This window comes from Phacochoerus africanus, chromosome 3 (assembly GCF_016906955.1).
Source record: "Phacochoerus africanus isolate WHEZ1 chromosome 3, ROS_Pafr_v1, whole genome shotgun sequence".
Lineage (NCBI taxonomy): Eukaryota > Metazoa > Chordata > Mammalia > Artiodactyla > Suidae > Phacochoerus > Phacochoerus africanus.
The window spans coordinates 140,581,807-140,605,880 of record NC_062546.1 but is presented as its reverse complement, the minus strand read 5'-3'; the positions used below and the strand labels follow the sequence as shown (position 1 = coordinate 140,605,880).

The window sequence follows — 24,074 nt, the reverse complement described above, 5'->3', positions numbered from 1 at the left end:
AAAAGTAAATGTGTTCTATAAAAGCATGAGCTAAGCATTGGGATCATTACTTATCTTTAAGTAACAGGAAATGCCATGACATAGAATATACTTACACAGGAAATTCCACCAGTTACTGATGTTCAGAGTGTACTCAGAGCTGGTTTTGCACTGGTGTGGCTGCTGTGATGCAACCCTATACTACTATGTTGCCTTGTGAGTTACAGCATACATTTAAAAATGTATAGCCAAGTCAAAGACCTTCAAGACAAATAGAAACTATAGCCTTGACTTTGGCTATACCTTTATTCCAATGACTAAAACTAAAATTCAATTAAATAATTTTATATAATATTTTATATATTACTATATCAACTTGTGATTTCTCTCCCTAGGCTCCGCTATCTTTTGATTCCTGAGATGCATGAAGAATCTGAGTTTATGAGTTTAAGTGCTTGGTAATTTAAAACCAAAGCTTTTCAACTTTAAAGTTCATTAGGAAGATATATTGACAGAGACACATTACAGAATGGCTAATAATGAGAAGTACCTCATCCTAGTATCTTTTCTTTCCAACATTAACATCATGCCAAAAGGGGCCATCTGACAACCATTTCCAAGCAGATGATTTTCTAACTATTTATTAAAGAGAAATATTTTCCAGGTCCCAGGGCCTATTGCTAAGACAGGGATTTGTAAGTTCCAGTTCATTTATTGGTTTTGGCAGCATTTCACTGTCACAGTTGTTAGCTTTGCTGGCAGCAGACAGCATTTCTCTGCAGCAGTAGTCCACAGAAAACTGTCCTAGATTAGTAATAAAAACTAGGGGAACCAAATACAGTGATGATGGTTTTAAATGCAACAGATAAGTGAAAACAATAACTCACAAATATTTAAGATAATTAAACTTTTTTGTAGCACACCACAAAAGATCCTCAGGCCATGAAATTTTAGGACAAGGTTTTTAAATCTCCTCTTTCAAAGGAAAACTATAATCCTTCTTTGAATAGCAGGGGAAACAATCCCACCTGTGCACGAATGTCCTTATATTATGAATAGACCCCTGGTGTGATCTAGATGGCCTTTATCTGTATCAGATCCATCGAGTCGAGAAAGGTCCCTCAGCAATAAAATGAAGCAGCCTTTGGAAATGGTAGCTGTGGGGTGTGCCCACTGGGGTGCAGCCTGGGGTGTAAATCTCTTTGCTTTAGGGTTTCATTAGAAAAACAGTAATTTACAAACAGAATACACAGTATATGCTATTGTTCTTCTAAGGTATTTGCAAACCTTTAAATGAGTTTCTTTAAAAATTTTTTCATTTGTTTTGTTTATTTTAGATTCCACATATAAGTGAAATCATACGGTGTTTATCTGTCTTTGTCTGACTTGTTTCACTTAGCATAATACCTTCTAGGACTATACAGGTTATTGAAATCGAAAGATTTCATTCTTTTTTATGGCTGCATAATATTTCTCTCTCTCTCTCTCTCTCTGTGTGTGTGTGTGTGTGTGTATCTGCGTGTGCGTGCACACGCATGCGTATGCATCGTATGTTCTTTTTAAAATTTTTTTTTATTTTTTTTAAGGACCACACCTGTGGCATATGGAAATTCCCAGGCTAGAGGTCCAATTGGGGCTGCAGCTGCCAGCCTACACCACAGCCACAGCAGGGCCAGATCCAAGCCGCATACGTGACCTACACCTCAGCTCATGGCAACAGCAGATCCTTAACCCACTGAGTGTGGCCAGGGATCAAACCCACATCCTCATGGATACTAGTCATGTTTATAAGCTGCTGAGCCACAAAAGGAACTCCCTTTCCCACTGGTTGTGATTTGCATTTCTCTAATGGTTAGTGATGTTGAGCACCTTTTCATGCATCTGTTTGTCATCTATATGGCTTTTTGAAAAAAATGTCTATCCAAGTCCTCTGCCCATTTTTTAATTGGGTTTTTTTAATTGAATTGTATGAATTCCTTGCATATTTTGGAGGTTAACTTTTTATCAGATATATTGCAAATATCTTCTTCCATTCAGTAGGCAGCCTTCTCACTTTGTTGATACTTTCCTAACAGAAAGAGTCATAGATACAGAGAACAAACAGGTGGTTGCCAGAGGGGATGAGAGTGGGGGAATGAGTGATATACGTGAGGAAAATTAAGAGGTGTAGATTTGCAGTTACAAAATAAATGAGTCACAGAGATGAAATGTACAGCATGGGAAATACAGTCAATGAAGTAATACCTTAGTATGGTGACAGATGGTCACTAGACTCATCATGGTGATCATTTTGTCATGTATAGAAATGTCAAATCACCATGTTATGCACCAAGAACTAATACACTGTCTAACATAGTATCTGTTGTTAAGTCAAGTGTATTTCAACAAAAAAAGAAAGAAACTCACAGAAAAAGAGATCAGATTTGTGGTTACCAGAGGTGGGAGAGAGCAGGGGAGAGTATAGAAAGGTGGTCAAAAGGAACACACTTCCAGTTATAAGATCAATAAGTACTAGGGATGTAATGTACAACATGATTAATATAATCAATTCCGCTGAATGTTCTATATGAAAGTTGCTAAGAGAGTAAATCCTAAGCGTTCTCATTACAAAGGAAAAAATACTCTTTTTCTTTTCTTTTGTATCTATATGAGATGGTGGGTGTTTGCAAAACTTATCATGGGGCTAATTTCATACTGTATGCAAGTCAAATCATTATGCTGTACACCTTAAACTTAGTGCTGTATGTCACTTAACATCTCAGTAAAACTGGAAGGGGGAAAAAAAAAAGGTATTTCATATTGACCTTACTTGCAATGACCTGATGGTGCTATTATTGTCCAGTGACCTTTAGAGAGGCCAGACTTTGTGTCCACATTATTTACTCCATGTACCTGAATATACTACATATATAAAGTTTAACTGTTGGATGAAGATATCTATGGACATTGTCAATATCAAGTGGAAAAAGAGAACACAATCAAGTGATCACAGAATTAAAACAAGTATCCGACTTATCTGTCCAATATGATTTTTCATTTACTCTCACGAGAAATGGATGTGAAAGAGTATGTCTGCGTGTCAGTGAGATAGACTGAAAGGGAGAGGGTGATTTTCTTAAGACAGTCACAGGAGGCTTCCTATGCGTGACATTAGGCCACACTAGTAGGGATGAGGCAATTGACAGGTTTCCCAGCATATGTTTGTTGTTGCATATGGAACAATACTTTTTTTTTTTAAGTTATTTTAGGTATTCATTTATCGGTAGCCTCACTTATTATTTGACTTCTTTGTAAATGTTCAGATCTGATTAAACTTGAATTACTCAGAAAGAGAAAGACAAATACCATATGATAGCACTTATATATGGAATCTAATATATGGCACAAATGAAACTTTCCACAGAAAAGAAAATCATGGACATGGAGAACAGACTTGTGATTGCCAGAGGGGAGAGGGAGGGAGTGGGATGGGCTGGGAATCTGGGGTTAATAGATGCAAACTATTGCCTTTGGAATGGATAAGCAATGAGATCCTGCTATATAGCACTGGGAACTATATCTAGTCACTTACGGAACATGATAATGTAAGAAAAAGAATGTATATATGTATGTGTGACTTGGTCACCTTACTGTAGAGTAGAAAATTAACAGAACACTGTAAACCAGCTATAATTGAAAAAATAAAAATCATTTTAAAATAAAAAAGTAAAAAAGAAGATGTGATATATATATACACACATACATATATACAATGGAATATTACTCAGCCATGAAAAAGAATGAAATATGGCCATTTGCAACAACATTGATATACACAGAAAATATTACTATAATTAGTGAAGTAAATCAGAGAAAGACAAATATTATATGATGTCTTTTCTATGTGGAATCTAAAAAAGAATACAAACATATCTATATACAAAACAGAAACAGACTCACAGACATAGAAAACAAACTCATGGTTACCAAAGGGTAAAGGGAGGCAGAGAAAGGATAAATTAGGAGTATGGGATTAATAGATACAAACTACTATACATAAACTAGATAAGCAACACAGATTTACTACACAGCACAGGGAACTATATTTGATATTTTATAATAACCTATAATAGAAAATAATCTGAGAAACCGTTAAGTATGTAACTGAATCACTTTGCTCTATACTTGCAGATAACGATGTTATAAGTCAATTATACTTCAATTTTTTCTTAAAAGGATGCCGGTGAATTTAGTATTTGACGAAGTTGGGCTTTTCAAATGAGTAAAAAAGAATGGGTTATGATTTAAAGATATTCAAGGAAAAAATAGATCCCTACCTCATGATATACTAAAAAATAAATTCCAGATGACTCAGTGATATAAATGTAAAAATAAAATTATTAAAATGTTAAAAAAAAACCTTGAATTACAACTAATATAAGGATGGTTTAAAAAACACATAAGGACTCATTTTTTTTTTCCCTTTTTAAAAATACTCCCACCTGTTTACTTAGCAGGTAAGGACTTAGGACTTAGAGACCTTTAACATGTTATGTGGTTTAATGAATATGCCTGAGTTTCCTTTGAAAACAAAGGACCAGAGCTCGGATAATGGCCACATGACCTAATCCCTTCGATCAAGCAATAAATTAGCAACTAAATTAACATTTAGCTCTTGAAATTAATTAGTCATAAATCTGTTCCTACCATTAGCTGGTATTTCATTTTTAAAGGCAATGTTTTGATTATCAATGTGAACAGGGATAAAAATCCAGAGGTCAGCTGGCCTCAGGATGTGAAAACTTTCCAATTAATGAAGCTTCTGGCCACAGATCCACTGGCGACCCTAATGCCTAGTTTCTATGAACTAAGTTCTCTGATTTGATTAGCATTATTACTGCCTGTTAACAAATGCAAATGCAATTTACAGTCACTTACAAGCATTTTTAACCAGTTTCACATGAGGTCTAATGATATGAGAGGACTCTCATGAAGTTGCAGAAAAACAAAGTGAGATAATGCATGGAAAGGAAACTTGTAAACAACAATGTACCACAATGAACTGCTTTACCAGCTAATAAACTATCATCCACTGTAGCAGCAGGGTCTTGCTTTATGAACTACCTGACAAGTGGGATATTGGCCATTCTTTCAAAAGACACATGTTTGCAAATAGGACCAGGGTTTAGATCTGTTAGACCTGACTCATATTGAAGTCACCTTAAAAATCCTAATTAACAGAATTCCCTAGTGGCTCAGTGGATTAAGGATCTGGCATTGTCATTGCTATGGCTCTGGTTACTGCTATGGCAAGGTTTACCTCCCAAGATGGCCTGGGAACTTTCATGCGCTACAGGTAAGCAAAACAAACAAATGAACAAACAAAAACTTATTATTTCCTTCCTTCTTCTTCTCATTAAGTCATGGAACTAACTTACTATTGTTCCAAAGGTCTTGGAAGTGATGGTTAACCTGGGCATAAATGATCACTTTGGAAGAGTAATATACTGTTTGCCTCTCACACACTATCCTTAAGAGGAGGAAGAGAAAGTGCTACCTTCATGAGACATGGAAACCTAGGTAAAAATAGAGCTGGGTCTGCTATACACAACTGCATCACTGTAAAACATCCCAAGTCAACTTCTCTTTAGTCATCTCAATACTACTATATATAAACTAGTTAGCAAGTCTAATGATTATCATTTAAGAAAAATTACAGCACAGATTAAGCATTTGCTTCCCAGGAAGACCTCTTCATTCCTTTACAAATGGAAAATTTCTCTCCCCAGTAGCCCCATTTCCATTTCTCTTCCCACCAATCTCCTCAAACTACTCCTCACTCTGCCCACCCCCCACCCTGCCCAGTCCACAGGATTGCCACAGTCCTAAAAGCAGAAGGAAAAGGTTTACTTGTGTATCGTATAAGAAGAGGATACTGATAAAAATGAGATATGAGGAAATGAGTAATTGTTGATGCTTTTACAAAGATGATTGTATTTGGTAGCAGGAAAAAAACAAAAATGCATATTCACAATTGTACAGAAATCCCATGTACGAGATTGTCATAAGCATTGAAGGGCCATACTAATGCACCATGTAGCTGCTACCAGCATAGACCTAGTCAGCAGAATCCAAAAATCACAGGACGTTAGATGAAGTAGAGAAAAGCAATCAGATCCTGCCTCTGGAATATCACAAATAGATAGAGGGGAAAGGTACTTTCAATCGCTCCAGCCTCTCTCTACGAGTTGATTGGGTGGTGATATAAGTTCTTCAGGAATCAGGCTATTGCATTTAAAGGTGGTGCTGATATTTGTTGGTAGGACCAAAGACATGCGCAAAGGAATTAACAAATGATGAGTCATTCTCAGTGCCCAGAGCAGGAGGGAAGGCTGTAGGAATCAAGTAATAAGCTCTGTTTATCTGGTTGTGAATGGACAGACACAATGACAGAACAGAGGGCACTTCTCCCTCTGGCTCTTTACTGGGACCACCAGACACTCTTTGGCACTGGTGACTCTTCCCCCCCCCCCCCCCAACTCTCATGATACACCAACTCCAATGCCTGAAAGAAAGAAAACAGAAAATCAGGATAGACTGTGTCCTACCCAAATGGACAGATGTGGCTTTGAGCTTTACCATCTACTCCCCTAATGTCAGAGTTAAACCTGGAGCAAGTAAACAATGACAGACAAAATATTAGTATAAGGAACAACAACTCCTTTAAGAAAAAAAAAGTTAAAGAATGTTCACATTCCTATTTCTTTTTTCCCATCTGTTTTTGAAATGTGTATCATTTCTCAGTACACCTTACTTAATATGGCATAGCCATCAGTTTAATCTCACTGACCTTGCAGACAAATAGCAGATCTAGTTCAACAACTATTGAGAATGCATTTTCAGGAACTGACCTTGAGGGGCTTACAGTAAGGCTGGGGAAGCACACTGGTAATCATGTGACAAGTATAACAATCAAGCTCTTCTGAGTCTACTATGGGGGCACAGGGCACTGAGGGGCAGGGGAGGCAGAGACATATGATTCACAACCCACAGGGAGGAGAGGAAAAGGAATGGAAGGGAAAGGAAGGTGGGTGAAGCCTGAGCAAAGACTTATGCAACCAGTAGGAGGGAGCCAGGTCAGGAAAGGGTGATACCATTTATGTCAACCACTGGCAAACAAACAAGGTTGTTAGCAGGGGGCAAAAGCAGATCTTTCTCATTACAAAATAAAGTGCTCTACTTTCTAGTCCAGTAAGCTAAAAGCTTTTCCTGTTGAAAAATAGAAAAATAGGATTTCTGGAAACCCTAGGCTTATATAAATTTTAGTAGAACTTAAACACTTTTAAAACTAAAGATATTTCTCCCATTACTTCCCTCCCATCTCTCCTGCCATAAAAATCCACATTAAGACCTAATATGCTATCAGTGAATAGGGTTGCTTTTGAGGATCTGACTGAACCTTGAAATGGAATACTTTTATTAAGAGAGGCCATTTATCAATGATGAACATGGGCAAAGAGTCACAGGACCTGGGGCTAAATGCAGGCTCTGCCACTTAGAGTTACTTAACCTCTGTGAGACTGTTTCTTTGCTCTTTTAAATGAGGGTTCCTGTCATGACACAGGGGAAACGAATCTGACTAGGAATCCTGAGGTTGCGGGTTCAATCCCTGGCCTCACTCAGTGGGTTAAGGATCCAGCGTTGCTATGAGCTGTGGTGTAGGTTGCAGACATGGCTCGGATCTGGTGTGGCTGTGGCTGCGGTGTAGGCTGGCAACTGTAGTTCTGATTAGACCCCTAGCCTGGGAAACTCCATATGCCATGGGTGTGGCTCTAAAAAGACATTTTTTTTTTTTTTAAATGAGGGTAAATAACACAAACATCAGAGGGTCGGGGGAAGATCAATTCAATACCACCACACAGGACTTAGCACATGGCTGCCAGGGCTGAATACCCGTCTTTCTCATTTCCTCAAAGTTAGTGGTTTTCTCTCCCCTAAATATCACACGACTTAAAATATATCTTTTAAATTATTTGTCTTATGTACTAGGCATAACTTAAAAAAAAATAAAGACTAGTTTTTGCCTCTCCAAAAAAAAAAGTACCCACTACCTTCATCGAATATGGATATCCTTCAGTTTTTTTCCCCCTCCTGCTAAATCAGACACCCTAAATGGAATATAAAAGGGGAGGCTTTCTATCCATGTGAAAACAGATCACAACAGAAATGGCTGCATTTGGGTTGGGGGCAGATAATAAACAGTCATTCTTCTGGAAAAAGGGGAAATCTTTCTTAAATTTTCACTTTTTCCTCTTCCCTCTTTCTTTTTCTTGTTTTTTAGGACCACACCTGAGGCTTATGCAAGTTCCCAGACTAGGGGTCAACTCAGAGCTATAGCTGTCAGCCTATGCCACAGCTACAGCAATGCCAGATCCTTAATCCACTGAGCAAGGCCAGGGATCAAACCCATATCTTCATGGACGCTAGTCAGTTTCTTAACCCATTGAGCCACAATAGGAACTCCTCTCCCCCGCTTTTAGAATTAACTATTAAATACACCTGAGAACACTATCTCCTCTTTTCTCCTTGTAAAATTCAACACTACCTCTTCAGTACTGGATAAGCCTTCATAACAAGCAGGAATTGCTTGACCTGTCTGAAATTGACAATCTACAACTGATACACAAGAACTCACTTCTCCAGCATGGGGGCCAATGGCAGTGACAAGGGCTATTGGGACTGTTGCAGTGGCCAACACACAGGTCCCTCTGCCACCAGCTTTTGCTACTTGTTATTCATTCCTCACACTGCAGCCAGGTAGCCTTTCTCCAACACTAGTTCAATTGTCTGTCACCTCTTGATTCTTTCTTTCCTAACTCAATAAACACTAATTTCTTGACCTAAGGATCACAGCCTTTGCCCATCTCTCCCATTTACTTCTCAGCATCATTCTGCTTGCTGTGCCCTCTTCTCCTTTGTCCCCAGACACACTCCCCACTACCCAAGTTACATCCTTCCTGCTTCTATTCTCCAACACGGTTCCTCTTCACCTCCTGTGCTCATCAGCAGTAGCAGCAGAAGCCACTATCTCTTATCCTCAACACCAGCAGTCTTCCCTGAGTGCAGTCTTCCCTGAGAATTTTGTCAAAGATTCTCCTGTGCTACCTGATGTCAAGTGTCCTTATGGGCAGGGCATATTTTCCATTAGCCTGTAAACTCTTTAAGGAATATGGGACACTTCCAGAGAGAAAGTTCAGATTTTATGCTGTATCAGTTTCTAATAAAAATCAAAATTGTGTTATAAAATTTAATTAAATTCTCTCTACATGACTTTTAAGATAATAGAATAACATGAACATGTATTGTAGAAGCAAATATGTTGCCCCCTGCAAAGCATCTCCACTTTCATATAAGAAGCAACGCAACATGACTCCAACTTTTAAGTGTGCCAAATGGCATTTCTTTCGGAATAGACTGGTGACTGCCTTCTGGGAGATCAGGAGAGATGAGTTGGTTTCCACAATGTGATAGTGTGAAGGTTTCCAAAGATATCCAAGTCTTGCTCCCAGAAATTTGTAAATTTTACCATATAACATTGCCCTATAAAGCAAACGCAACTTGCAGATGTGGTTAAGATATGGATCTTGAGATGGGGAAAGCATCCTGGTTTATCTGGATGGGCTCTAACTATAATCACAGATATCCTTATCAGAGGGAGGTAGAGGGCAATCTGACCATAGAAAAGGAGAAGGAACTATGATGACAAGCAGTGATTGGAGTAATGAGCTTTGAAGAAGAGAGGGGGTTACAAGCCAAGGAATATAGGCAGCCACTGGGGTCAGAATAGGCAAGTAAACAAATTCTACTCCAGAACTTCCCAAAGGAACCAGCTTTGCCACTACCTTGACTTGTACCCAATGAAACTAATTTTGGGCTTCTGACTACCAGGACTGTAAGGGATTAAATTCATGTTATTTTAAGCCACTGAGCTGGTGGCAATTTGTTACAGTAGTCATAGAAAAAGAATACATGTGGTAAGTGAGTATTTAGCTTTTTTCTGAGTACCACACTGTAACAGAGCAGTTCTCAGAGTAAGGTCCCTGGACCACCACTGCCATCATCATCACTTGGGTATGTGTTGGAAATGCACATCCTCAGGCCTCATCTAGACCTCCTGAATCAGAAGCTTTGGGTTAAGTCTCGCCATCTGTGGCTTAATCAGCCCTCCTGCTGATTCTGAGACATGTTCAAGTTTGAGAACCACTCCTGGAATGTTTTTTCTTTGAACTTGGTAATTAACGGGGGGGATGTCATGCATTTTAATAGGATGAAATAATCTAATGGAATATCTCTTCTTTGAAACAAATGCTATGAGAACACAATGTGAAAAACAGCAAGGACATCCTAAGTACACTGTAGCACGAATAACAAATATTCATGCTTAAAATGACAACATGAGAAGCTATTACCAATCTAAAGTCTATTTTATCTGTTCTTAAAGGCTTGAACCAGCAGCAGTCAGGTATGAATACAGTCACTGGAGTTAGCTACCAAATAAAATACTTTTTTCTTAGCAGGCAAAATAGATTTAAAATTAGTGGAATCAAATTAGTACTTTCTCTCACAACTTCTCCATTATTCAGAGGGAGTCCATTCTGTACTTCTATCAATTTCTTGGTCTAGAATTGCCATGTGAGCATAAGAGGATAAAATTTCCAATATTATATATTAAGTGTGATTTTTTTAAAAGAGATTCAAATGTGCATCAGGAAGACCTTATAAAAGGAAAAGAACCGTATTTCCAAAATGATACCTAAAAAGAACCATTAGGTATAACTTTTGCATAATATTATCACACAACACTTATTTTTTTAGAAAGCCAGACATACCTCATACTATAAGCATCTATTTATTCAATGACTGAATTAATGGATGTTACATTTTGATAAGAGAAGATCGTAATAATTGAAAATCAAAATCTATTCTCTATGTTTAGTTTCCACACTCTGACCTACAGTGCAACATAAGTTATGTAAGTAGTATGGAGGACAATGTTTTTCTTTTATTTTTTTTCTTTATTCTTTTTTTAAAAAAATTTATTGGAGTATAGTTATCTTACAATGTTGTATTAGTTTCAGGTGAAGAGCAAAATGATTCAGTTATACATATAAATATATCCATTCTTTTTTTCCCATATAGGTTATTACACACTATTGAATACATCTTCCTGTTCTATACAGTAGGTTCTTGTTAATCATCTATTTTATACAGCAGTGTGTATATGTTATTCCCATTGTTCCAGTTCCTCTATCTCCTCAATGGTTTCACCTATGGTAACCATAAGATTAGTTTTGAAATCTGTGAGTTCGTTTCTATTTTATAAATAAGCTCTTTTGTATCATGTTTATTAGATTCCACATGTAAGTGATATGTACATATATACAATGGGATATGATTTAGCTATAAAAAAAAGAATGAAATAATGCCATTTGCAGCAACATGGCTGGACCTAGAGATTATCATACTGAGTGAAGTAAGTCAGAGAAAGACTGCATTTTTCTTTGTGATAGTATCTGGCAATTAGAATTTTGCTCATCTCTGTTGACCTCTGCTTATCAACACTTCTTGCATCACATAGAAATCAAGTAGAGGACTCCACTGTCAGAGGTTAAAGGCCTGGTTAGTAAGGAAGGCAAGATTAGGGAATCACTTTCCAGCCTGGGACCTTGGAAGTTAGGTTAACAGGTCCCAAATCAAATTGTATCAACAATACTTAGTGATTTCATTTTTGCATGGCCCTTTTTTCTTAATTCACATGAAATCAAGATAATTAGCAAAGCACCACTTTCTCAATTTCTTCACAACTTCAACCATTAGTTTAAGAAAAAAACTCAGGTGAGAATGATAGGAGCCATGATTAGGAACAAAGGGAGAAGAGCTATTTCTTGATTCATATTTTTTTTGTCAATGATGCATGCACACACCCATGCACATGTGCACACAGGGAGCACTGCAATCTAGTAACTGCCTCTATTTGTATTGCAATAGCTGATGCAAAATATAATTTTTCTGCTTATGCTGAATACCACACACTTTATTAAGAATTTCTGTGTTACAGTATTTTATCATTCACTTTTAACTCCCTAACCAAGGATCTGTTATGGAGAACAGGCACCCACAAAGGAAGAGCTGACAACTTATAACAGTATTTTTGCCTGGGAAAACAGCCTGAGTTTACTTATGCTGTGGTTACTAAATGTCTCCCTAGTACCCAAGTTACTGTAGAAATAATTGCTAGGATATTACCAATTAATGATCTTGAGCAAAATGGACCTGACTCTACTCTAGACAAGGGAAGGGGAAGTGAAATGCAAGTGGTCATGCCCCACTCTGCAATGTTCACTGTAACACGAGGACGCTTTGTCCTGCAAGGAGAGTGGACAGTACCTGATCTTTTGGTGTAGGGACCTGAGAATCAGTTTGATGCTCCCTGAACACACTGCTCACACTGTAGCAATGGAACCCCTTATACAGCCTGAAGCATTCTTCAGTCATCTCCTATCAGTGAGACCCTGGGTATCAGTCACCACAGCTTTAGTAACTGGATTGTATGCACGCGCGCGCGCGCGCACACACACACACACACACACACACACAATCCTTTAGACGAAAGACAAAACTGTTGGAAATCCCCAACCAACTACTCATAAATAAAATTCTAAGGGTAGATCTGGTTGGATGTACTAATCACATAAAAAGGAGAGTTTGGATAGAATTCAAACTATAAGTTCGGGGAAAGAAGATAATTTTATTTAATTTTACCGTCCCTATGTACAACACTAATGGGAAACAGCGTAACCACAAATAATGAGAATTCTCAGTTAATCTCCATACTTGATTTCAGTCATTAATTTTTAAGCTCTTCCACTCCAAGATTTTACATAAAATTATTACAAAACAGCAAAGTTGAAAAAAAAAAACAGCAAAGTTGCATATTTTTCATTTCACTACTCAAGTTTTTGTGAACTATGTACTGTTTTCCCAGCAGAATAGCAAGCAGCATGGGAAAATACACTCGAGGTTTGAGGTCCTGTGTGAGCAGCTTATAGAACTAGATGAAAAAGAATCTAAGATGAAAGTACACAAATAAGAAACTTCCTACTTAAGTACTGAATGATTTTATAGGATAACAATAATAATAATAATAACTCCTATTATGGCTCAGAGACAAAGCTGGGTGCTTTACATATACACGACACCACCTTATAAGATGTGCACTAAGTTAGAGATTTAAAGGGCTTTAAATCATGGCTCAGAGACAAAGCTGGGTGCTTTACATATACATAACGCCACCTTATAAGATGTGCACTAAGTTAGAGATTTAAAGGGCTTTAAGTTACAGGTTTTCCATAGTGAGGGGGATCTGTGAGGAATCAGGGCTGGTGGACTTGAAGTTAAGATAAGGAAGGTCTTTTAAGAAAGTGATGCTACAAAAGTAAACCTAGTGGTAGCAATGTGGCCACCTGGCTAGGAAAAAAGTGGCTGGAGCACTGGAAAAACTTAAGACAGGGGGACAGTTTTTGTCCTATGTTTGCCTTTGTCAGAGGTGTGCATAATCAGAGGAAAAGCTGGGAAGTTTGTTTGTACAGTTTCTATGGAAGCTAGGGCAGAAACATAAAAAATAAATCAAGGGAGGCAATAATACACAGTGGGGAAAGAATAGACTTCAGTAAATTGTGCTGAGAAAACTGAATATCCAAATGCAAAAATATGAAACTAGATTCTTATCTTATACTGTCACAGATACCAAAATGGAGTAAAGCTTTAAATATAAGACTGAAACTATAAAACTGCTAGAAGAAAATCTAGGGGGAAAGCGTCTTGATATTAGCCTTGGCAATGATTTCTTGGTTATTACACCAAAAGCACAGGCAACAAAAGCAAAAATAGATGACTGGGACTACATCAAACTAAACAGCTTCTGCACAACAAAGAAAGCAATCAGCAAAGTGAAAAAGGCAGCCTGTAGAACAGGAGAAAGTATTTGTAAATCATACATCTAATAGGGAGTTGGTATTCAAAATATATAAGGAACTTCCTGACAACCCGATAGCAAAAAAGCAATTTAAAAACAGGCAAAAGACCTGAATAGACATCTCTCCTAAGAAGACAACACACAAGTAGCCAACAGGTATATGAAAAAGCGCTAACATCACTAATCATCAGGAAAATGCAAATCAAAACCATAATGTGACATCACATCACACCTATTAGGATGGTTATTATTTTAAAAAAGCAAAAGATAAGTGTTGGCAAGATATAAGAAAAAGGGAACCCTTGTGCACTGTTCATAGAAATGTAGATCGGTACAGCCACTGTGGACAAAAATGTGGAGGTTTCTCAATACAATCTAGCAACCCCACTTCTGGGTTTATACCCGAAAGAATTGAAATCAGGATCTCAAAGAGATAGCTGCATATTCATGCTCACTGAAGCATTATTCAAAATAGCAAAAGGGAAACAACTTAAATATTTATTGACAGATGAATAAGGAAAATATGGTGTATAGATATAATGGAGTATTATTCAGCCTTAAAAAAAAGGAGTAAGAGCCTGAATTCCTTGAGGACAAAGTCATTGTCTTCTCTGTGCTTTGGGGCAGTCTTTCCATGGTGACAGGTATTATCAGACTGTTGCTCAAAAAAATCTTAAAACAATGGACAGCAATGGCCCTTCTCCTGTGCATTAATAAAGGAGAAGCAGGCAAAAACAAAACAAAACCCTAAGCCATTTGTCCCAGATTATGGCAAAGTGTAGCTGACCCAGTATCCTGATGCTCCTTCAACTAGTTTCTTGGAGCCACACGTGGAGCTATAATTAGAGCACGAGCTGGTCAGATTGGAATGCCCATGGCTCTGCTCCACATCAAGCACTTGTCCTAAGTGACTCCCCACCTCCACCCCTCACAGACAAGATTAGGTCTTCCCCAAGAGACCAAACACCAATTGCAGAAGTAGAATGTCTCATTACTTCACCCAGAAAAGAGGTTGCTTTTAAGTAAAGAACATCTGGTTTGTTTCATTATTGTGGATGAGGAAAATGCTTTCCTATGATGATCACTGTATGCAAAAGCCATCAGCTCTATATTTTACTGAAATACACCTTAGTAAGAATAATGCTTTCATTTTTTAAATTCAGGCAAGAATTTTCCTTTCAGTGTCAGATGATGATTCAGCTAATGCAGAGTGAATGTGCAAGTACAGATTTTGATACATGGGTCAATATTTCATATCAAATTACCTGAACTCTTCTGAGAGTGACTAGTTTTCTATTCCCCATGGAAACATGAGAAGGATTCAATTCTTAAGCATTGCTTTCAGCCAAAGGAGGCCTGTAGTGCTAGCTTTGTTATAGCATATAAATGAAGTCCAATGGTTTTCACAGTCAAGTTCAGCCTTAAACTTTTAAGTCTATGCCTTTAGGGGACTAATAATGAACATCATATTTCAATCTGGGTTATTTTAGGAACCTCTGAAGTATAAGTTAGTTTTTTCTTTATTCCCAGAGTTTCTACAAAATTGACATTTTATTAAGGGAGCCAAAAAGGTAAGATTCATGGTTTGATCAAGCACCAACTCCATAAACTCTTGTATAAATAACTACCTAAGAGCGAGTATCATTCAGTAATGCAGCAGTTTCTACTTGGGAATCCACACAAGCACCTCCTCTTCCCCAAAAATCCATTTCAGCTTCATGAACTCCTGCAAGTCCTGAAATCTTTCTTCACCACCACCTGGAGAAAGCTCTTGGTGTGAAATGTCATTCTCTCAAGACAAGGGTTGAACACAAAGCGAAAACCTGGGTAAAAGGCTTCTTGGTGCTCTTTAGAGAAAGTTCACATAACCAAAATCAAACCACTGTATCTCATTAAATTAAAAGCTATAAGCTACAAAAGTGCTGATTAAATGGTTTTAGCATTTAAACAAGTTTTAATTTATTCTAGGCAATAAACAATTTCACATTTCCTAAGCTATGGAAAAGACTGAGTTGTCCCAACCAGCTTCTTACTGTGAATAGTGTATTAATGGTTTACTAGTCATGTTGTAGAAAGTATGTATCTATTACAGAAGGAGGGGAGAAAGTGTGTTGCATAATTACACTGGTTTGTGTAATAAGGGGCATCTATACCAAGTCTGAAAATCTGCAGACAATTTCTGATGAGATACCAAAATACTAAGAATACAACAAACCATTCTTGGCTTTGCCAATGTGACTTCATTTGGAAGTGGAAAAATAAAGCAAGCATGATGCTTAATTTGGACCTTTTGAATATAATCATTAAGTTTAATTCGGTGGTCTGCATATGAATATAGTCATAAGACAGAGCCTTTGCTTTTCCTTGTTAACTGGACAATCCTAATCAGATTCTAGGAGATCTACACAGTCAGGAATAAAGCCTCGATGCACATACGCCATTAGGCCAAATATACCTGGATTTAAATCTCAGTCCTCCCACTGATTAGCTCTGTGACCTTGGGCAAATTACTGACCCTTTGTTAGCCTTGATTTCTTCAAGTATAGGGTGAGGAGTTACGCTTGTATAGTACATGAGAAACGAGTGCTAAGTGATCAACATACTGCCTGGCCTTAGTGAGTGTTCAACACAGTAGAGCTATCATTATTATGGTTATGATTATTCTCAGTGATGCAAAATTTCATCCTGGCTATGCACTAAGCCAATACTGTTTCCAAGCCTTTATCCCACTCCAAAAGAGGTGGGACTTGTGTTGTGAGAAAAGTTTTTTAAAGCACTCTATATAGTGAAGAATTCCAAGTTATTATCTAATCCAGGCCATGCAAATCTGCTATGGAAAAAGAGCTTGAATCTTGTCAGAATCCCACTGGACACCCCAAAAGCTCCTTAGAAAGTCTGGGCTAGGGCTATTCAGGGGCATTCTGGGCAATATGATCTCAGGGAACCCCTAAGAGAAGATTCAGGGATTAGGGCAGCCAGGACCAGGCAAACATGAACAGATCAAGTTTACTGATGAAACCTTCTATGTCTTTGCCATATAAAAGTTTATAATAACACAAAGCATAAAAATGTAGGAGTTCCCGTCGTGGCACAGTGGTTAACGAATCTGACTAGGAACCATGAGGTCGTGGGCTCGATTCCTGGCCTTGCTCAGTGGGTTAAGGATCTGGTGTTGCCATGAGCTGTGGTGTAGGTCACAGACGCGGCTCAGATCCCACGTTGCTGTGGCTCTGTTGTAGGCCGGTGGCTACAGCTCTGATTAGACCCCTAGCCTGGGAACCTCCATGTGCCTTGGGAGCGGCCCTAGAAAAGGCAAAAAGACAAAAAAAAAAAGAATAAAAATGTAAATGGAACATATGCTCTAATGACTTCTTGCCCTTTACTGCTTCCTCAGCTGTGAAATGAAGGAGTTGGGCAAGAAGGCCCATGAAGTCCTTCACAACTGGTTTGGTCTCATGGATCCTATGTGCATGTTTCAGTCTCACATGATGACTCACACTAACCCATACAGCTCATCCGAAACTGAGTGCCTCTTAGATTGCAGGGGAGGAAGAAACCCCAAATACAAATTAATCCAACAAGAACACCACCAGTACTCTTTTCATTTTTAAGCATGTAGTTGTTATCTAGAGATGGCTGAAAGCAAACTGTTACAGTTTAAGGAAAAATACTTTCCAAGCAAACATTCTATTGACAAACTGTCTTTCTGCCTTCTGAGGATTAAGGCATGAAAACTAACTCATCCCATTCAGACTGTGTCGGGACAGAGTGAAGCAGAGCTAAGTGTCAGAGCATTTCCTGTTCATGGCCAGGCTAGCTGAATGAGAGCTTTTAAAAGACACCACATCCTGGGAGTTCCCGTCATGGCTCAATGGTTAACAAACCCAACTAGTATCCATGAGGACGAGGGTTCAATCCCCGGCCTTGCTCAGTGAGTTAAGGATCCTGTGTTGCTGTGAGCTGTGGAGTATGCTGGCAACTAAAGCTCCGATTCGACCCCTAGCCTGGGAACCTCTATATGCTACAGGTGCAGCCCTAAAAAGACAAAAAAATAAAACAAAAGAGACCGCATCCTGCAGATCTAGAGAAAAGGGCCAAAAAAGCACTCCCGACTTTCACCATCTTTCCTTCTCACCATTAAAGCCCTTCACCAACAGAGCGTGATGTGAATTCCAAACCTTGAATTTAGCTAGAAACTCACATTCCCACAAAGCCCTGCTCTCCCACAATAGTTGAAAGTCCGCCCAAAGCCATTGCCGCTTCCAAGGTAGTAAAGTTGGAAGCATAAAAGCTCTACAGTCATTCTTTCCATTTTATTCGCTAGTTTGGTGCACTTGAAAACCAGAACAGCAGGGTTCCCAAATAAGCACTTTCTACATTTATTTACCCCAGTTGAGAATGTCTTCATACTTAGAAAGCTTACAGAGTGAAGTTCAACCTTTTAAGTCTAGTCAAATGGCCTCTGGGCCATGTAGTCAATAAGTGAAAAATAAGTGCAGTTACTAAAGCAAAAGACAACAGCTAAAAAGACTCTTTCCTCCAGGAAAATATAATACTAGGAAACAATCACTATTTATAATAGAATTTGCCACATGCAGACAATATCTTACAGCTCAGACTTTAAAAATAAAAACGTTTTTTTGTAATGTTTCATATCAATATTTACATGAGAATTAACTAGGAAGGCATGCCACTTGGCACAATGCCCTGGTTTGGAAAAATATTTTGCACTAAATAAAGATAACATTGATATCACTTTAAAGGATAATACCATACAATATTTTATTAAATTTTTTTTTTGTGTGTGTGTCATTCTTAGGCCCGCACCCACAGCATATGGAGGTTTCCAGGCTAGGGGTCAAATCAGAGCTGCAGCTGCCAGCCTAAGCCACAGCCACAGCAACTCAGGATCCGAGCCACATCTGTGACCTACAGCACAGCTCAAGGCAATGCGGGATTCTTAACCCACTGAGCAAGGCCAGGGATCAAACCTGAATCTCCATGGATTCTAGTTGGATTCATTAACCGCTGAGCTATGAAGGGAATTCCCATACAATATTTTAAAAAATAATTTCCCATTATTCTGCCAACTCACTATGGCATGACTGTGAGAAGATTAGTCTTCATGAGACTTGAAGTTAAGCAGCCTAACTTGTTAGGAGTGCATTAAGCACTGAAATAAGAAAAAGACTATGACAGCCTCAAAGAATTGCTTTCATAGGTAAAAGCGCCTCAGTTCATACAGAATAGCAAAGCAGCAGCAGGGGAACACAGCCTATAAAAGGAATTGAATTTTTCCACTGGCAGTTGGTGTTAACCTGTTGGTAGTGATGCAAGACACTAAACCATAATTTCTACTGATGAGTATGATAAAACATCCAGTGATAACACACAATGCAACAACTGATTTTTTTCAAGTTGTATGATGTGTGATGTGGCAACTCTAACTTAGTCTTTCCAAGCCTACCCAGCGCCCACAAGTAGCAAATAACCACCCCGAGGGGTCAGAGGACTTTTCTCACTAGAAAAACATTTCTCACTGGAAAAGCAAATTATTTTCAAAAGCGTTTTCAGTATATGCCTGAAAGTTATTTACTACAAAGAATAAATAGCAAATATTTTTATAAATCAAAGAAAAATACACAAATAATTCTTAGCAAGCCTGCCACGGTTGTTTCAAATAATACTACTGTCACAACTTAAAAAAGTGAGACACAGGAATTACATAAAATAACTTGAGAGATCCTACCTTTTTTAGGAACCGGACTCCATAGGTAAATACATAGAGGTAAAATGAAAATCTCCACCTGCAGAAAGTTAAAAAAAAATCCCATGAAATTCAGTTTAAATATTTCACAGTACATTCTGAAATATGTGTATAAGAGAAAGTCCTTTAAATGTATCCCCCCCCCCACCTTTAATGAGTGATTTCAGTGCTAGCTAAACATATACACTCATGTACAGGGCATACTGCAAACATTTTAAATGCTAATGATATTATATATTTTCTTTCACTCAGTTACTGTATTTGCCCATGTGCTCATTTTATCTTTCTCCAACATGTGAATTTCCTCTTGTTTACCACTCATAAAGGGATATATTTTAACAATGCAAATGAATATAGGAAAGTTTTGACTTCTTTGCCTGATTCAGATGTTATGTAACTGACTTAACTTGCTGTGTAGCACTGGGAACTATGTCTAGTCACTTATGGTGGAGCATGATAATGTGAGAAAAAAGAATGTATACATGTATGTATAACTGGATCACCTTGCTCTACAGTAGTAAAAAACAGTAACGTATTGGGGAAATAAAAAAAAATTTTTAAATAAAAATAAAAGCTTTAACATTTTTAAATCAGGTAAGATGCTTTTCTTCATCTTTTAACAAATATTTATTGGTGTCCTTCTGGATGTTGCTAAAGGAATTCATTTGGAATCTAAATCATCATGTGATGGATGACTATTAAGGACACCTGTATACCATCCCAAACCATATGTCCACCTGTTAGATGTCCATTTTTTTTTTGTCTTTTTGCCATTTCTTGGGCCTCTGTAGCAGCATATGGAGGTTCCCAGGTTAGGGGTCGAATTGGAGCTATAGCCACTGGCCTATGCCAGACCCACAGCAATGCAGGATCCGAGCCATGTCTGTGACCTACGCCACAGCTCACGGCAACGCTGGATCCTTAACCCACTGAGCAAGGCCAGGGATCGAACCCGCAACCTCATGGTTTCTAGTCGGATTCGTTAACCACTGTGCCACGACGGGAACTCTAGACATTCACTTTTTTGATGGGGAAGAATATTTGGTTCTCTCTCAATTTTAAATGATTGAATATTTAAGTCTTTTAAAATATAAATGTATAAATATCAAGACTTTATATAACTTATATACATTGTGTATAAATATATGTAAAAACATCTATAAAAGATATATATGGATTTTTTCTGATTTTAACGTTTGGTATTTTTATTTTTATTTATTTATTTATTATAGTTGATTTAAAATGTTCTGTCAATTTCTACTGTACAGCAAAGTGACCCAGTCACACGCACAAATACACACATATATACATTCTTTTTCTCACATTATCCTCCATCATGTTCCATCACAAATGACTACATATAATTCCCTGTGCTATACAGCAGGATCTCATTGCTTATCCACCCAAATGCAATAGTTTGCATCTACTAACCCCAAACTTCCAGTCCATCCCACTCTCTCCTCCTCCCCCTTGGCAACCACAAGTCTGTTCTCCATGTCCATTAGTTTGTTTCTTTTCTGTAGATAGGTTTATTTGTGCCATATATTAGATTAAAGATATAAACGATATCATATAGTATTTGTCTTTCTCTTTCTGATTTGCTTCACTTAGTATGAGAGTCTCTAGTTCCCCCCATGTTGCTGCAAATGGCATTATATGGTTTTTAATATAATGAATGAATTAAAAAAAACCTCTTAGCCTGGTATTCAATTCCCACTTTTATTTTTTACATTTCTAAGTGTGAATAGCTATGCCTTTAAAAACTAGTTGACTTCACTAAATAGCATTCCTGAAGTTACACTGTTCATAATATCTTAGATTAGAAGTTGTAAATGAACATAAAGGGGAAAATGACAAGTCAACTTCAATTTGTCAGGAAGAAAACTGCTTTTTGTGTTTGCAAACAAGTAAAAATTTCAAATAAGATTTTTTTTTAAGTTTTTTTTTAGGAGATGATTCAGATCATAGACAAACTTTTCTGGAAGAAATGACAGCTCTCTTGAGGTAAGAGGAAGAGAACAATGAAAGGGGCCTCAGAGAACTGGGTAAGATCCAATGGTAGGCACAGTGTCCCTCAGAGCTTCATTCCTGAGCTGAATGACTCTTCGAACCTCCTAGAATTCAAGTCAGAACTGACATTTAGAGAGGAGCTCTGAACTCCAGGGTTGAAAATCTCCAACTAATAATCCCTAAAACCTGAATGCAGGAAGGAACAAAACAATTCAGAAAAGCAATGATTTTAAAACCTCTTAGAAAAGCCCTCTTATCAGTAAAGGCAGGTCATTTACTGCCGTGTCAAAGACAAGGATGTAATTTTACCCCATTCCCATTATCAACTTTTTGGTGGCTGCAGATGTCTGTATGTTTCTTTCTGTATGGATGTATAAATTCCAGATCAGAAGTTAAGACCAGGGATGGCTTCAAGGGTATATAACTTGGGCAGTGACACATGGTCCAGGCTTGGTTTAATGTTCTGCTATTTCTACTTTGAAATTCTTAATAATTTCAAGGGGGGGGCCACATTTTACATTGCATGGGCCCCGAAAACTATGTAGCTGCTTTTCGTCAAGAGAAAATCTCTTAATATCCCTTGACCTCAGTTTCATCGCTAAAATAGGAAAGTGGGTTTATATTACATTGCTTTTTGCTATTTACATTGTTTGGATATACTGATAGCCTAGGATTTGGTGCCACATGTAACCTCTACTTCTCTCTAGTCCCTCCCACTGCTGGTTATATTAAACCAACCTACTTCACATATTTACAAGTCACTTTTCTGGCCCCTGAAGACAATGGAATTTGTAGCTCCTAGATTTATTTATCACAGCTATTTCAGCTCTAAGACACTTAAATCAGGCAGTTTTTAATATATAACCAAAACTTTATGGAAGTCATTGAAATCTCTACAATCACTCATGCAACTACATTTTCTTTCATCACCAAAATGACCCAATTTTCACAAGACACAGGTTTTATAACAGGAATACGGATGCCTTCATCGTTTGAATAACAACTTGCGATGAATATCTAAAAGGCAGAGTCAATTTCCATAAAATATCTACAGGAAACAAAATTTTCAAGCATTTTACCACAGACAGAAAGCCCCTCTTAAAAAATTTTATGTAGTTTCATATGTTACAGTTTTAAATGGTATCTAGCTACCAGCCCCTGATTCAGCCTCTCTTGACTTCCTACTAAAAATATCTATTAAAAAAAAAGATAAATAAAGGTGCATGCAACCACAAAAAGGAAGAAATTATCTTCAGCCTATTGCAAGAGAAATTTACACAGAAAAAAGAATAAAATTATATTTTAAAGATGTAATTAGAGGCAATGAGAAACAAGCTATGGGTCTTAAAGGAAGTAGGAGAATCTTAGTATATCTCCCTGCCTCCACTTTCTGTCATCTTGTACAGAAATGCAAACATCTGCATCCCCTCAGAAATCTAGACAGCTCTCTGCCATGAGGGATGTTTTTTGAGGCAGCAGGGGAATCCCTCCACCCCATCAATCAGTGAGTGTTCAAAAGACGGGTGGGACAAAAAGGAAGTACTTAGCACTCTGGGAGTTTGGCACAGAAAAGATGATTTAGGGGCAAGCTGATCATGGTGGTACTGCATTCTGGATGTTGGAGTTCTTAGAATCCATATGAGTGACAGAGAACAAGGCATGGGAGACAGCTGTTCTCTATGAAACTCTTCAATCCCACTGAAAATGGGCCAAGGCCTATAAACATCAACCTGCTACAAGGTCAGAGACATTTACTAGAGGGCAGAGAGCGGGGCCAAGGTCAACACACACCCTCTCTGTGAGAGGATCTAAATGGGTATTTCCAAATTCAGGAATGAAAAAAATACATAAATGTTCACACAGGTCTGCTAAGAAGTAATATATAAAGATGGAAAAAAAGAGCATGCTAGGAGTTCCCGTTGTGGCACAGCGGTTAACGAATCTGACTAGGAACCATGAGGTTGTGGGTTCGATCCCTGGTCTTGCTCAGTGGGTTAAGGATCCGGAGTTGCCGTGAGCTGTGGTGTAGGATGCAGACGCAGCTTGGATCCCGTGTTGCTGTGGCTCTGGCGTAGGCTGGCAGTTAACAGCTCCGATTTGACCCCTAACCTGGGAACCTCCATATGCTGCTACAGAGGCCCAAGAAATGGCAAAAAGACAAAAAAAAAAAAAAGCATGCTAAAGAGTCAAAGAAAGAACCATCTCCTAAAAATGACATCCTAGAGGAATCAGATGTAATTTTTATAAAAGTATTCGGTGTTGTTAAGATATATCCCCTAAAAACAAAAGCAGAAAGCCATAAAT

At 38.0% G+C, this 24,074-nt stretch overlaps 1 protein-coding gene across 1 annotated transcript in view; it reads right to left on the bottom strand.

Moving 5' to 3' along the window:
- The window catches only part of CERS6 (ceramide synthase 6), a 330,585-nt gene that overhangs the window by 128,263 nt on the left and 178,248 nt on the right, over nucleotides 1-24,074 (bottom strand). The window contains exon 4 of the mRNA XM_047772807.1: nucleotides 19,743-19,800. Coding sequence (XP_047628763.1) covers nucleotides 19,743-19,800 — 58 coding nt within the window. The remainder of the gene's footprint in view (nucleotides 1-19,742; nucleotides 19,801-24,074) is intronic.